Below are 16,261 nucleotides of genomic sequence, written 5' to 3' on the forward strand. Positions count from 1 at the left end.
TACATTATGTTGAAGCAAAAAAAGAATACTAGAAAATTATTGCTATGAAGGGGATGCCTAACTAACAGTCTTTCACCTTATCCAACAAACATGAGAAGATAATATTCAATATCATACTTGTAAAAAGGTGTGGTTACAGAATCGGTTTTGCAACTTCTGACGAAACTCGTTTCTTGCACCGATATCCCATTTCGCCAACTGATCTCGTCATTACTTAACTGGAACGACCAGTTAGCACGGATAGGTCGCACATATAATTTACTTTGTAGCAAGTTGATGGGGACGTAGAAAGTTTCTTTAGCAGGGAGTATGCACATGCTGTACTGTTTAGAGCAGAGTTCAGCCACAAGTTCGACGGGTAAGGAGAGCTTGTTCTGAACAATGAGGGCGGAATGAACAGTGATCACTTTTCGCGCACCCTCCAACTTGATGTCCATCATGACATACACGTCTTCTTTTGAACTCATCTGAAAATAACGATGTGATTGTATATGATCGTGTGCATTTTATGCCTGATAATAAATCAAAAGCATATTTTACGATGATAATTTTTTGAGAAACTCTAATATAATATAATACTACCCATCACTCCTCAAATAAAAATAATCTGTTCTTTTGAGAAAGTTTAGGGACATAAGTTTTGAACAATTTAAGTCACAATTTATACTCGACATGCGCTTCTTAAAGACATCTCGGCACAAGTAAACATCCAGTCTGCTGGGAGAAGAAATATTTAAGAAAAAGTAGCAACCGCTTTCAAACCTGATTGCTAGTTGTGGATTGGGTATCTTGGTGTGTAGCGATGCGATAAAATTCTCCGACGCGATCAACAGTGATCGGTTTGATGGGGTTGAGACCAGGTAGTTTGACGATCATTTGGTGAACCGTCAACGAATGTGTGGCCTGTAAGAAGAAGAAAAACACCTCCATAGAAAAGTGACGCGCGATGAAATGTCAAATTCTTGTTACCGTTATTTGTTAACATAATTTGTTACGGGTACTTTTCTAAAAAGACTTAGAAGGTCAACGATTTCAAATACGTTTTCATATTTTTTTTCTTAGTTAAGAAAACCAGCGTGACAAAATAGCTTGATATCGGCAAAATAGACTCAGAGAAAAGGAACAGTACTAAAATATGAAAAATCTGAATACATATATTTGACATTATATTAAATGTTTTGAAGATTTTCTTTAAATTTATAGATCAACTTCATGTATGTTTGACTTTCCCAAACCATAACATGGCAATAATGTATGAAACATGGGAACCTGCATATATTATTTTACGGACAGAGACAAAAACTACTTATTGCCCTACCTGATGACGTTGTTTGCTCCTGTGTTGGAAGGAGAATGGTAACTCGTCCCCGTTCTCCACGTCATGGTGATACGTCTCCGTTGGCAACAGACGTGAACGATTCACTTTGAGGAGGGAGGATGACGTATTGCTCTTTGGTGACGTCATCAATGTGTTAAAAGATAATTTCACACCTGAAAAATTAGAGATGGAGTGATTGTCTAAAGGATAATTTGTTTGTATCGAATCCGTTATGCAAATTTTAAGTACTTTAAACCTAACAAGAAATCTTATTTCTCTTTGAGAAAAATTTGGCGTTGTGAAAAATTTTACGGCGCTAAAAAAATTACTTTGCGGTGCTAGGTGTTGTCGTTGGTATAAAAAAACTTCGTTTTCCTCGTGGAAGAGGAATCTCAGAGGGACACTTTCTTACCAAAAAATTATTTCAAAATTGTATGAAAATATTTCTTCAAAGTTATTCAACCGAACATGTCTCATTAAAACACACCCGTTCGGTTTCTGAGGACGAAAGGGAGGAAGGGAGCTCGTTTCTTTTCACGAACATCTTGTTGATCTTCCATCAGTTTGGTTGTCCACAAGCCAGCTGTCGTTTTGCAAATGTCCACAAACGCGCTCGTCATGTTCATGTCCAAACGTTCAGGAGCTACAAAGAAAATACATCACTGCTGATTGACCAAAATGTAAAGCCAATTCAAAAATTGTTAGACTGTAGTGAATGAAAATGAGAGCAGTAGCTTAGACAAGAGGGGCGCAAAATTTGTGTAAAAGAGCAGATTTTTATTACACAGTAATTATCTTTTTAATAATATAAATAGATTTGTGTAAGAGAGCAGATTTTTATGAAACAGTAATTTTCTTTTCAATAATATGAATAGATAATTACTGTGTCATAAAAGTCTGCTCTCTTACACAAATTTTGCGCCCCTCTTGTCTATGCTACCGGAGAGTATATAGCAAAGGCATATTCTGTACTTAAGAAAATATACAACTTAAAAAAACCAAAAGCATCATTTTTCAGGCCCAGTGAATTTGTTGAATGTCATTACAACCTTTTTCGGCACTTTACGTAAAAAATAGATAACTACCATCAACTTTGAGGACAGTTTTCTCTTGTTTCTCATCCAAGAACTTGAACCAATGAACATTAAATCTAAAACAAGCAACATGCTGAATGGACCTACCTGTTGATCAAAATCAGAAAAAAATAGGACAAATAGCAAGGGAATAAGAAAGTGTAGTGAGCAGCTTGAATAGATTACCGTGAGTATCAGAGCTCAAATTAGTCAAAAAAAGTCCAAAAAAACAAACATTAGGCACTTTTCTACCCAAATTACCATTACATATTACCATTTTATATCACTATACAAAAAATAAGAAAAAAATACCAAGCCAATCTCGAGAAATGCTCATTTTCCCTAAATATGACAAAAGGGAATTTCCCCAAATAAGAAAATCCGATTTTTACGGCCAAAATAAATTTTCCGAAAAAAACTACTTCAGTCACGTTTTAGAGAACCTTGCCCTTCATCTTTGTCCAAAAAATCAAATGAAAAAACTAATGAAGCAATTTCACACACACAAAGTCCAAAAATCCCATTTTTAGGCACTTTTTGGCCCAAATTTGCCCCAAAAATCTTTTTTTCAAAAATCGGGCTCCGTCACTTTTTAGGCATTGTTATTTTGTATCATTGTGCAAAAAATTAAAAAAAAATAATAAGCCAATCCCGAGAAAAGCTGCTAACAGGAAAATGGTAAAAGGGAATTTCCCCAAAAAACGAAAATCCGTATTTTACGACGAAAAAAAATTTTCCGAGAAAAATTACTTCAGCCACATTTTAGGGTGCCTTGCACTCTATCTTTCTGCAAAAAATCAGGAAAAACTAATGAAGCAATTTTGCACCAAGTCCAAAAAACCTTATTTTTAGGTAGTTTTTGGCCCTAATTTTGCGAAAATTCGTATTTAACGACGAAAAAAAATTTTCCGAGAAAAATTACTTCAGCCACATTTTAGGGTGCCTTGCACTCTATCTTTCTGCCAAAAATCAGGAAAAACTAATGAAGCAATTTTGCACAAAGTCCAAAAAACCTTATTTTTAGGCACTTTTTAGCCCAAATTTGCCCCAAAAATTTTTTTTTCAAAAATCGGGCTCTGTCACTTTTTAGGCAATGTTATTTTGTATAATTGTGCAAAAAATAAAAAAAAACTAATGAGCCAATCCCGAGAAAAGCTGCTAACAGGAAAATGGTAAAAGGGAATTTCCCCAAAAAACGAAAATCCGTATTTTACGACGAAAAAAATTTTTCCGAGACAAATTACTTCAGCCACATTTTAGGGTGCCTTGCACTCTATCTTTCTGCCAAAAATCAGGAAAAACTAATGAAGCAATTTTGCACCAAGTCCAAAAAACCTTATTTTTAGGTAGTTTTTGGCCCAAATTTTGCGAAAATCTGTATTTGACGACGAAAAAAAATTTTCCGAGAAAAATTACTTCAGCCACATTTTAGGGTGCCTTGTACTCTATCTTTCTGCCAAAAATCAGGAAAAACTAATGAAGTAATTTTGCACAAAGTCCAAAAAACCTTATTTTTAGGTAGTTTTTGGCCCAAATTTGCCCCAAAAACTTTTTTTTCAAAAATCGGGCTCCGTCACTTTTTAGGCATTGCTATTTTGTATCATTGTGCAAAAAATTAAAAAAAACTAATGAGCCAATCCCGAGAAAAGCTTGTAACAGACGAACGGACAACGGTCAAATTAAAGGACCTCCCGGTAGGTCCAAAAAACAATGAAATGTTTCGTCAATTTCGTCATGAAAAAGTTCGAGTGGAAGAGTCCAGTGATGATCATAATAACTTTGAAAACTACTTGTTTGGCTGCTTCCGAAGATTTTTTAATATTACAAATATGAGAGGATAATGAAAAGGTAGGGCAAACCTCCAACTTTCAAGGAAGGGTTCCCATGCAGAAACACGTGTGTTGTAATAATTGGTGGCCACTTGACATTCCGATGAACCTTTCCATTCGGGAACAAAGTCATGGTGCATCATGATCTCTAAAGGTCAAGAAGATGATAGCATGGATTTATTGATCACCATTTCAAGAAATTAAGTCTTGAGTTTATAAGGGTAAAACTGATTTGGAGGCTCCGGTTACACTTAAACCCCTTGCAAGGTTATTTCAAATAAAAACGTGTATACGGCAGAATCTCTACTTTTTATTTGCCATCCACACTATACTTTACACAAATTGCACCTGTGGCTTTAAAGCTTGGAGAAATAGTGCTTACTGTTGAAACGAATATCCAATAAGGGTACATCTGTATCACCACAATCATCAATGATGATCAACGAAACAAGGTCCGTCTTCAGCTAGAAAAGGAGGTATAAGGAAGAGTGAACGATTGAACACTCTTTAACAGCCAGTAAATTTTGTCTCTACCTAGCTTTTATTTTTAAATTTCCCGAAATTTTCGGGTATACACTTCTGGGTATGTAAGGATAGTCATTTTAAAGTCTGTGAGCACAAAAATACTTCAGATTGTGTTATAAGGCTGAAAATTGGCACAGATGACCCTTAGGGTTGTTAATCCTAATTTTAAGCAGACACACTTGATCAAAATATGATGATTCTATCAGAAAAAGCATGAAATTCTGATGAAAATTGAGGTATAAAACATTCCTTGAAAATTTTCCTAATAATCAAAGTTTCTTAATGGCGTCATCACAAGCCTTTCCAGGCAAAACATAAAATGCTCATAATTTTGGAGACTATTGACCACTTTTGATGTTTTATATATGGATTCATATCAGAATTCGACGCTCTCTCTGACGGTTTTACCCAAACAGCATTAGAAACTTTAAAACGTGCCCAATATTCTAAATTAAATTTCAAGATTTTCAAGGCAAATCTCTGCACTATTCTCGCAGGGGAACACAATAAAAAAAATCAATTTGGACTATTTGGCACGTTTCAAATCTTTTAATGCTCATAAAGTTATGAAACTACAGTAGGTTGGATGGACACGTTTTCGATTTACTTATTTTATTTTCATGAGCTTAAAACTCTGCTTTTGATTTTATTCAACCTTTGATAAATTACCTCGAATCCAGAGATGGGTAAGTTGGATTGTGGTGGCGAAGCACTTGAAGAATCCACGCGGTCGACGCCCAATGCAGATGGTTTGCTATTCAACCGTGTCACTTTTCTCTTCTTTAAACTCGGTTCACCGCCTGAAGAAAAAAGGGAGAGAGTCTTTCAAAATTCATAACTTCATACCTATTTGATATTCTCCAGAAATTTGAGAAATGCATTTATGCATTATTGATATAATGATTTGAGTTAGGGCTAAAATATTCTAAAAATACCAGTTTCAAGGTTTTTTGCCAACTTTTGGCGAATTGTTTTTCTGTAATGAGTTTTTGATACTCAAACTTATGTCAATGGTAGAAGCTGTTTAAAACTACCTTTTCCATCGACTTGAAGATGCGAGGAACTGTTGGAGGTAGTTGGCTGTGAGAGAGCAGAAGCAATTTGTTGTTGAGCACTTTTGACGATCTGTTTGAACATTTGAACGTCGTGGTATGAGAGGCGGATATTGACTGGAACTTGAAATTGTACCTGAAGACAGAATGCGTTAAAAGTCATGGTTTGCACCTGGCCAAGAATTTAAGAATAAAGCTTATCAACAATTTCAAGTTGTTTCTAACAACATTCCTAATTCTTAATACTGGAAATTTTACTTTTAAAATGCCATACTTTATAGTGCTTATACGACGTTTCCTTTATAAATTGGAAGACTTCTCTCTCCCCCAATAGCAAATAAGATATCGGGCCTCTTTGGTGGATCTGGTAGAGCTAAAAAGTTTAAAAGTAAGATTTGAGTTGTGATCTTACTTCGAGCATTGGTTTATTTTCCACAGCATCCAGCAAACCAACGTTGGACTGGCGTTTGACTTGGTTGTTCAATTCCACAAGGAACGCCACAGGGTCCACAATGGAAAGTGCTGAGTCGTCAGGTGCACTCAAACAGCATGAGAAAATCTCTAGGCTTTGCAAACTGCATGAAATGGGTCGCTCACTTGGATGGTCAGGCCTGTAAAAGAAGACTGCGGTAGTTTTGAGAATGACCGTTCGGCTATCGGCAATTTTGATGTCTTCAACAACGACAAGTTCTGATTCGGTGATGTTGACTTTCAATTCGAACTGTTTCTTCTTTGGAGAGGGAGGAGTGTTCTTGTTGGAGGAGGTGTCCACCTTGGTTAGGACTGTGGGTGAGGAACGTTTCGTCATCACTGGTCCCTGTTCACTTGCTTTTCCTGTCAAAGGGTGAAAGGGTGAACGACAATTGAAGAGCATTTTATTACTTTAGAATTAAGGGCTAAATGAAGACCCAATTCTCAATGAGCAAACCTTCATCTCTCTCATTCTAAGAACATAGGTACTTACACATAACACTACGAACACATACTACTATCACTACCAAACATAAATGTAGCCTTTCCTTAAAACTTTCGTTATATTTATACTTTCCTTTGCAAGTTCAACCGATGACCAATAACATATCAACAGAACTCAATACATCCAAGAAAGTAAAAAGGGGAACATACCTGACAATTGATTTTCTTCTTTCCGCAGGATGAAGTTCATGACTTGCAAGAGAAACTCGAATTGCAAAAGAATGCGACTTTCATTGCAAAGGAAGGTCAATCGCGATTTATCTTTGGTATCTAGATAATGGACTTCGAATTGGAGATAATTGGACGTTCGTCGGTTCTTCGTACATGGCATCAGTATGCCAGTGTTCGCTGAAAGCAAAATGTTCTCGATAAAGTCTCGCTGTTTAAAACAAATTATTTTAAACTATAAAATCTTCAAAAAATTCTCAAACGAAAGTGAAAAAAACGATGAAAAAAGTGAAGATTTTTCTAATGGACCAAAAATCTTGAATTTGAACCTTTGGATATCGCTGATTTCAAATATGCCTTCAGATTTTTACACCTTTTTTGATTCAAAAGTTACAGCCCCAAGAGAAGGTCTATTTTGCCCGTTTTCGGCCATTTTCAGCCAAGCTCAATGACTTCGAGGATGGAAAATTCCTTTGTTCAAATGCTGTTGTTTTCAAGTTTAAAAAATGAATGCAGTGAGTTGTACCTGGTGATCGGATATCATGTAACAAAACGTCAGATGACACCAAATTCATCGCTTTCGATTTGTCAGAAAATGACTCGAAAACGAACTTGGAATTGATGAGGTCGAACTTGCCCAGTTTGCCACCTTGTGATGTGGAAAGACCTTTGAACGGTCCGAAGGAGAAAGTGGGCGAGGTGATCAGAGTGACGTTGGATAAGTTCAACTTAATATGAAGGTTCGTCCATACTTGACTGGATGTCGAATTCTGAAGAATTAAGAAATCCGAAATAATAAGAAATTCAAAAGCTCTCTAATTGGTGATATCAACCATCCAATTTTTGCATATTCCTGGTCTGGTCACTTTCCTGTCACTTACTGCTTATAGGTTTTTCCTAAATTTAATTATTACGTTTAATACGTTAATCATTACGGGTACTGATGAAGCTACAAGCACACCGAATGCAGGCAGGACATAACGGGTACGGCGGCCGCCGTACCAGATTTTCACAAAAAACCCAAAATTTTCCTCTTTGTCGGTAAAATCGCTATAAAATCGCTTAAATTTTCTCATTCGCCGTACCAGATATAAAAAGCTTCCGTCGTGCCTGCCGAATGTCGTCATGGAAATAAAAGCAAACTTTTTTAGGTAGTCCCAACGAATATAAACTAGCATTTTCATCACTTTTATTACTTTTCTTTTATCACCCTTTCGTTTTTGTTTTAATTACACTAATTAGGAAAAAATATTTCTTTATACCATTTCCAAGGGGTCGACGATAACGGTAAGTGGTGCTTGGAAAGCGTCCAGTGGTTCACCCAGGTTCTCGCCGAGCATTCCCATGATCAAACTGAATTGAGACAAGTCGAGGTCGATAGCTACCGAAGAGAGATGTCCTGTCACTGACATGTCTGGCACTGAAAAAAATGATTTAACCCTTGAACTGCCGTTCGTATTTTTTAAGGTTCGATCTATTTGCCCGGGAAAAAAAGAAGGTTCGACCTATTTGCCAGATGTAGTATCAGCCAAGGACTATAATTTTGAGTTGAACATTGTTGAATAGTTATTTTTCAACATAGAAAAGCTTTTAACTATTATCTTTTTTCATTTCAAACCATCTAATACAAAATCTTTGTAGAAGTGTTAAATTTTGCGGCAAAGAAATGGAAAGTGCCCATGTCGACAAATCCCGACATCGGCAAAGAAATCGAAAATGCTCATGTCGGCATATGCCGACATCGGCAGTTAAAGGGTTAATAATGGTTTAAAATACATGAGTAATGATTTGTAACTACGAAACGATAGACTTACCGCACAGTAGACACTCTTTAACCTCTATAACTCGAACGTCTCATTAATTAACTCCATATCTCGAAATTTCATCAATTCGAAAAAATTCCCCGTGTCCGAGTTATAGAGACTCCCCTGCACTGCCTTTTAACGCCGGCCTTCACTGGCGTTATTTTGGGCCGTTAGAGTGCCAAACTTTGATAATTTCAGCGATTTTTAAAGGTTTTGCATTTTGACCCTACTGATAAGGGCGAAATTGGAAAATTACGATAGAAAGACCGGAGTAAAAGTGACCGGTGTTTGAGTAACCCCTGCATTGTTAAAAGTGTTGATAGAATAAGAAAAAACTCAATTCTTCTTTCATCCTTTTATTTATGAAATTCGGTACCTCTTAATCGTCTTTATAATCAAAAACAGACAAATTAGAGATCTCACCTTGTCTGCCAAACGCCCACTCAAGGTTTCTTTCCACCATCAGATTTAAGAAGCAAGGGTCCACCATCATCTTCTCGCCTTGATGAACGTAAACCAACTTCTCCTCTCTTGTCTCCACCTTCAACGCACTGTACACTTCCATGTCGGTGAGACGAATGTTGATGCAATCCAACAAACGGTCAGTGTTCGCCTCTTCTTCCTCTGTCGAAAAAATGAACATCTTACAGAATAAAGAGATGTTTATCGTTTCAGACTGTGCCTCATTTTCATTGTTTTTGATAGTGAAAAGAAAAGGTTTTCCTTAAAAGTCGCTGGTGATTATCCAGATGATGGTGAATGGACTATATTTATTATTTAATTTTTTTTATGGGATGAGTGTGAAACCTTCTTCATACCTTCATCCTCGTCGTTGGTCAAATTACTTCTCGATCGACTGGCGATGAAATTGAAAGCGTTCGTTTTCTGGTCACTCGCATACAAGAACTGGTTCTCCTCCGACAGTTTGCCAAGGTTGGCCACTAACACATCTGCGCATGATGTTTTGCGTGGTAAAATGAGGATGGGAGCTTCCGCCTGCACTTTCAATTTCAGCCGAGCACAACGGTTGACTATCGCGTGAACCTAGAAAACACGAAATGAATTTTCAGTATGTTTAGTTTTGATTATTGAGTTGGCGGAGCCGCCGTATTAATTTCTTAGGATTGAATCACCGTGGAGATGGAGTCATATAATCTTACTACCTAAATAACACGAAATTGTCCTACATATAGCCGAAAACAAACAAGGATACAATTACTGGACCAATGAACTACCGGGTGACCCACAAAAAAGTTCAGACGTTTCCCAACGTCTTGAGGCTGAACAAATGTCCCAAAGTGCTTGGAGTTTTGATATTTAGAAAGTAGATATCCTGACTTAAAATTTGAGATATCACTTTTTAAATTTGACCAACTTGTTCTCTGCTTATGAGCTTTTAAAGTCAAAATTCACTTTACGGAATGTGTAAAAAACACGTAAAAAAGGGGTATCAAATTTGGTATTTTTTAGACGTTTTTGATATACAGTTTTTGAAAAAAATCTATGAAAGCGCCAATTTTTATAAAAACTAGTCTTGTTGTTTTAAACAAAAATTACTTTCAAAGGTGTTTTTTATTAATTATTAATGTCATAAAACTCGTTAAATAAGTCAATTTGTAATGATTTTCTAATTGATTGCATGAATTTAATACCTCTTTTTTACGTGTTTTTTACACTTTTAGAAAAGTGAATTTTGACTTTAAAAGCTGATAAGTAGAGAACAAGTTGGTCAAATTTAAAAAGTGATAGCTCAAATTTTAAGTTAGGATATTTACTTTCTAAATATCAAAACTCCAAGCACTTTGGGACATTTGTTCGGCCTCAAGACGTCGGGAAACGTCTGAACTTTTTCGTGGGTCACCCGGTAAATATCAATTCCGATGATTAAATTCCGATAGCCATTTCGGGAAAAGATCGGGTATATTCCACAAAAAATACTTAAAGTAAAATAGCACTGACGTTGCAAAAGCCATTATAAACAAATTGACGTCAAATAAAGATCAATATATTTGACGTCACTTTTCCCAAGTGTAAACAAAAAGAAAAAAACTTTAAAAATCTTTAGGTAGGAATTTTTATTCTGAAGAGTGAAGAAGTGTTACGTTAACGCTCTCACTCATTTTGTGATTTATCGTGTTCATCGATAGTGTAAATCACCAATTGAGATACTTGAAATTGCTTATAAATAACAGCAAATTGAAAATGGTTTCTGTTGTTGATAATTGTTATCGATCCAGCTCTTTGAAAAGACGTGCGTCTGTGAATGAGATCTCCATTGCGATGGGTCAAGATATGCTGAAATCGAAATTGCAAGCAGTTGTCCTTCTTTTAAAGGCGAAACAACAACAAGCTCCTGATGATCAGTTTGCGGATGGACCATCTCACTTTAAGTCTATAGTTGTGAATGATGTCAATCAAGGAAAGATGATGTTGCAGGCGAAATTATTGAAGCTTGCCGAAGAAATGAAAACAAAACAACCAACTGCTGTTTCTATTTCAAGATCTTTGGAAACGCCTTGGTATCTCAATCCATTGGATATACAAAGCATCCAGAAGAAGAGGCAATCTACAAAACCAGTCTCCAAAGTCACTAGAGACGATGGAAGCTTGTCAACAACGAGACCACATAAATCAATCGACTTATCAAATCCATCAACTGGTAAATTGTTGGCATTAAGACCTTCAATGAGCCAACCACGTCTTCCAAAGGTGAATGGACAAGTCGCCAAGAACATTCAAGTCTTTGAAATTAAGAAAGAGGGATTAGGAGGTTTTCTGCAGAGTGAAAACCATTTAGCAGTGAACTCACCGAAACCTTTTTCACGATTCCGGAGACGAAACGTTCTGACTTCACCACCACCATCAGGAAGAATGGCACCTTGTCCACCGAGACATCTGAAGTTGCCACAAATCCAACGGACAACAGCGCCACCAACAAAGTCTGCTTTTGCTCCTTCTTTCCAAAGAAAAGCAATGCATCGAAAATTTGTTCCCGCCGCTGGTTTACCACCTCTACCCCCACAGCACAGAAATTTGATGTAAAAATCTCATTTCTCCTGCTTTAAAAAGAAAATTGACCCTGAACGGAAATCGGACTATGCAAAACGGACAACGGAATTACTTTAAAAACATATCGGAACTTGATATAAATACGGAAATTGACCCTGAACGGAAATTGACTATGGATATGGAAAACGGAATAACTTCGAAAATGAATTCGATTTAAATACGGAACTGACCCTGAACGGAAATTGGACTATGGATACGGAAAACGGAAAGTGGAAATGAAGACTGACTGAACATTGATATAAAACCTTGGAAATAAATGAAGATCACTAAGGAAAAAAATAAAAAACAAATAAAAAGTGCAATAAACATCTTGCAATAAACATCTGAAAAAGTATTAATTCCTTATGTTCCCTGAGTCTACTTTCAAAATGTGCCGTATATGTTTTGCTTGACATGGGTGAAAAGGATAAAAATGATGAGTGAAACAGATAGTTACCTTTTTCCCTTCGTTCGCTGCCCTCATTCTGCCCAAAACCTCTTGTAAAAATACGAAATGTTGAGCGAACGAAATAGTCTCCATCAAGAAGCGCTGCGTGTGAACGTATTGGAGCGCTGACATGCTCAGCGTCAGGTCCATATCATGATCACGGTTAAGGAAAGGGTCGGGTCTTCCGTAACGGAAGAAGGAGAAATCCAACGCTTTCTCTCCCGATGAAATAAGCCTGTAATAAGAATGGATGGGCATCTTAAAATATAATATGTATATCTGTACAATAGATTCTTAGGTTATTTTCGTTTTCTTTTGTTTTTATTTATCATTTACTCTTAATCATTTATTCATTATCGATTCCAAATTTTACATAACATTTTAGAATATACACTAAAGCGCGGTGAGAAAGCATTCTGAAATGCACACCAAATTATCAACATAGGAGGACCGAAAAATCAAAACAGGTCATTACCTTATTCCATAGAGTCCTTTATAAGGCGACAGATCCATCAACACCACTTTACCAACGCTACCAGAGATGTCTTGATTGCCATCATCCAGCGACATATTCAATTGCATTGTGGTGACGGAGGCTTTGGCCAGTGGATATAACTCCTTGTTGAGGTACAACACCAACGATTTGATGTTTACATTGACGTCGGTGGGTGCAGAAGCAATGGCGCTTTGTGCTTCTTCGATGACTTGAAAAGAAAATGAGATTATCAATCAAATGCATTCATGTCATTGGTCAATTCTCTTCTCAAAGTTCAACTACTCTTGTCTCCCGAATTGACGGCCCCCCCCACTAATTGCTAAGAGAAAAAAATTCACCCCCCGCTCTTATTAACCCCCCCCCCCGCTAATTAAATTCGAATAATTCAATATTTTATCACAGTATAGATAGATATACGTTAGTATTGATATATGTTAGTATTGGTTCTTATTTTACGTTATTTTACGTGTTCATTTGTTAAAGTTTCTTTTTTTTGCTGTTGAAATTGATATCAGTTAAAAAAAATTCTGTTTTATTACCCCCTCCCCTTATTCCATTCCCCCGCTTATTAGAATTTAGAACATTTTCCTACCCCCTGCTTATTCGGACCCCCCCCGTCTATTCGGGAGACAAATGTATTGTGTAGACAAACATCGTTGCAGCTGAGCTTAGATTTTTCAAGTAAGTGTTGATTTTAGGGGATTTAGTGAATCTATAGCTGAAGACAATTTCTATACCTTGCGCAGGTGGTTTGGGGTCTTTGGGTGAGAAAGGAGGTGTGTGTGGTTGTGGTTGTTGACTTCCAATACCGAAGAACTCCAACAGAATGACCCATGTTTGAAGGTTGACCACCATGTCTAAGTTGTTCATATCTACCGTGATGCTCTTCTTCGCCTGGCAAGAAGAATGATTGGTTAAATATTCATCCAAATGGTGATAACAAACCATTACAGTGTACTTTGGAAAGCCTAAGGTTACGCTTACCTTGCCTGCATTAGTTTTCTCGAGTTAAGAAATCGACTTTATCCAGTTAAAAGTCCTCTATAACGTTTTATGAGAGCTTCCATTGGTATAAGTGGTTTCGGGTTTTAATTGACTTTCGTCAAATTTTTGGGGTCAAGGGGACTTTCTTGTGACGTCACTTTTGAGGTTTCATAACCCAGAACCCCTCACTTTTAAATACTTAATTCCTTGAAATAGAGCAGGTCTCGTTGCGTCGAATAAAAGATGTCACGGGTCCTAAGGGTTTCCCCCTACTAAAAGGTTACGTCAGCTTCATGATCGGGTTTTGGACAGGTCTTATTTATTCTTTACATTTTCGCCATTTCTGTGTTAGAATGATCTAATTTAAAGAATACAATAAATGCGAACCTGTGTGGAGTCCATCATTTCTTCTTCCAAATGAGAATCACTTGTGGTGACAATTTTGATGGAGATAAGTGGTGTTTCCATTTGTTGGATGCTCGTCCCTTCCACCTCCTCATCAAACGAAGACGCGTCCTCACTTAACATGTTCGGTAGAGATGTGGACAATGAGTTGACCATGAATATGGAGCGTTCCCCTGGGTACGAGGAGCTCGGCCGTTCGTTCTTCAGCATGATGGAAGGTGCTGAAGTTGTTTGTGTTGGACTGGTGGAGGACAACAAGTAACGGTATTTGTCTTTCTCAGGGTGTAGTAGATCTTCGATGAAGAAACTCTGCAGAGTGATGCATATGGTGGTGAACGGACGGTCGATGTTTGAGAAAGCACAGTTGAAATCGTTGAACTCGATGAGCACGAATCCGCATGACTTTCCGGCCATTTCACCGTGTAGTTCCAGTTGTAAGCAAGGCATTTTGAATTCTGCCGTGATTTCTGTGGGCACTGATTCTTCAGCTACTTCTTCAAACTCTTGACTAAAAAAAAGAGGGAAGTTATTCAAAAAGGCTCGAATAAATAAAATGGGCGCCAGAAGGCACTTTCAGTTACTCTCCTTGTAACCATACAGCAGGAGACACCATCAAGTTTTGTAGAAAAGACTTGTCTGGATGACATTCTAATCATAAACCGACCGTCGAAAATTTTCATTATAAATATCTACAGCAAAAAACTAGTGTTGAATTACACGTTTCTTTTTACAAGAACTTTATTTTAAAGCCTTCGGATTTTTTTAACTTTTTTAGCTTTAAGCCTCAAAATTTCAACCATTTTGCGAGTATTTTTGTGCAATTTCCTAAGAAATTCGGCGTCCCTTAGAAATTGGGTGTGTCTGCAAAACCTTAAAAATATTCTCTTTCGAATATTCTTCTTTACGATAGTGTAATTTTGCCGTTGTGACGAATCTCCCGAAGGGTACAAACCTTTCAGCAGAGACGGATATGGAAAGAGAAGTTTCGGATGACGCAGCTGATGGAGTTGTCGGTATAGACGTCGACGAGGAGGATGCATTTGCACCAGTGATGCTGGTCGAGTACTGCAAGGTGGAGAGGATTTGCTGGTACACTGGAACTGACAGAAACAGTTTGATCTCAGTGTTTATTTTGGCCAGGATGCTGATTTGTTGGGCGTCTTGGTGAAACCTGGGAGGTGTTTTTTGGATCTGCATGAAGAGGTCAGTGTTGTCGAGAAGTGAAACCATATCAGATGTTCTCTCCAACAACAATTGGTTCATATTTGTGGCGAAAGTCATATCATGTTCCATGTTCAGCATGGACAAGTTGATCTTCTGGATGTCCAGTTTGATGTTTTCACCGAATGTTGTTTTGGAGTTTGTAGCGTTGAGGTTGTCGATGTGGATACGCCCCAAATGACCGACCAGAAACTCCATGCTTTCCGAATCTTTGGGGAAGATGACGACTGGTGAATTGATGTTTACAATGTAGATGAAGGTTCCTTGAGAAGGAGTATCACCTTGCTGCAAAGAAGGTGAATCTGTAGTCTGCGGAAACAAAGGGTCAACACCTTTGACAGGACTGCTCAAGAAGTTGGGTTTACCAGCCACGATGCTTTTCGCCATATCTGAGGCAGCCAATTGGAGTGACTTTGCCATGTTGACAGCATACTGTTTGTAATCTCCGACACACATCACCATCTCACTGATGAAATTTGGATTGTGAACATAATACCCTGACGCGATATGGATGTTCAATTCTTGAACGTTTCGTTTCTTGGTTAGTTTGAATGTGAACGCTTTCTCTGGATCACCTTCACTTCTTTCGCTTGGCCCACCGGCTTCTTCACCCACAGTGAAGATGTTCTTCCGAAGAAAGCTTATTGAAGAGAGATCAATGACGGTCACGTTACCAATACTACCAGACACATCCATGGTTGAACCGACCGTGGAAAGCAGTTCGAGGTTGCTGACCGTCACTTTGGAGACCTTTAGAGGACATTTGACGAAATCTTTGACGATGGAACGGAAAATCAAGATGTCCAACTCGCGAAACGTAGCCGTTAATTCAATCCGCCTTTCGTTTGTCTGTATAAAGAGTTTTAGCGAATTTAGAACTTTTTCTTTAATGATAACCACTATTTTGATGTGGA

At 37.6% G+C, this 16,261-nt stretch overlaps 1 protein-coding gene across 2 annotated transcripts in view; it reads right to left on the reverse strand.

The window, feature by feature from the left end:
• LOC136811451 (intermembrane lipid transfer protein VPS13D-like) overlaps positions 1–16,261 on the reverse strand; it is a 130,073-nt gene that overhangs the window by 21,043 nt on the left and 92,769 nt on the right. For both annotated transcript variants that reach the window (XM_067068059.1, XM_067068058.1), the window contains exons 27-46: positions 15,079–16,196; positions 14,109–14,634; positions 13,475–13,631; positions 12,717–12,945; positions 12,251–12,476; positions 9,564–9,789; positions 9,169–9,369; positions 8,203–8,360; positions 7,467–7,710; positions 6,923–7,120; positions 6,210–6,631; positions 5,780–5,933; positions 5,415–5,545; positions 4,603–4,684; positions 4,251–4,368; positions 2,404–2,468; positions 1,806–1,961; positions 1,319–1,491; positions 763–903; positions 118–467 (exon numbers count right to left, since the gene is read on the reverse strand). In XM_067068059.1, coding sequence (XP_066924160.1) covers positions 118–467; positions 763–903; positions 1,319–1,491; positions 1,806–1,961; positions 2,404–2,468; positions 4,251–4,368; positions 4,603–4,684; positions 5,415–5,545; positions 5,780–5,933; positions 6,210–6,631; positions 6,923–7,120; positions 7,467–7,710; positions 8,203–8,360; positions 9,169–9,369; positions 9,564–9,789; positions 12,251–12,476; positions 12,717–12,945; positions 13,475–13,631; positions 14,109–14,634; positions 15,079–16,196 — 5,075 coding nt within the window. The remainder of the gene's footprint in view (positions 1–117; positions 468–762; positions 904–1,318; positions 1,492–1,805; positions 1,962–2,403; positions 2,469–4,250; positions 4,369–4,602; positions 4,685–5,414; positions 5,546–5,779; positions 5,934–6,209; positions 6,632–6,922; positions 7,121–7,466; positions 7,711–8,202; positions 8,361–9,168; positions 9,370–9,563; positions 9,790–12,250; positions 12,477–12,716; positions 12,946–13,474; positions 13,632–14,108; positions 14,635–15,078; positions 16,197–16,261) is intronic.

Source organism: Clytia hemisphaerica, unplaced genomic scaffold (genome assembly GCF_902728285.1).
Source record: "Clytia hemisphaerica strain Z4C2 unplaced genomic scaffold, Clytia hemisphaerica genome assembly, whole genome shotgun sequence".
NCBI classification, from domain to species: domain Eukaryota; kingdom Metazoa; phylum Cnidaria; class Hydrozoa; order Leptothecata; family Clytiidae; genus Clytia; species Clytia hemisphaerica.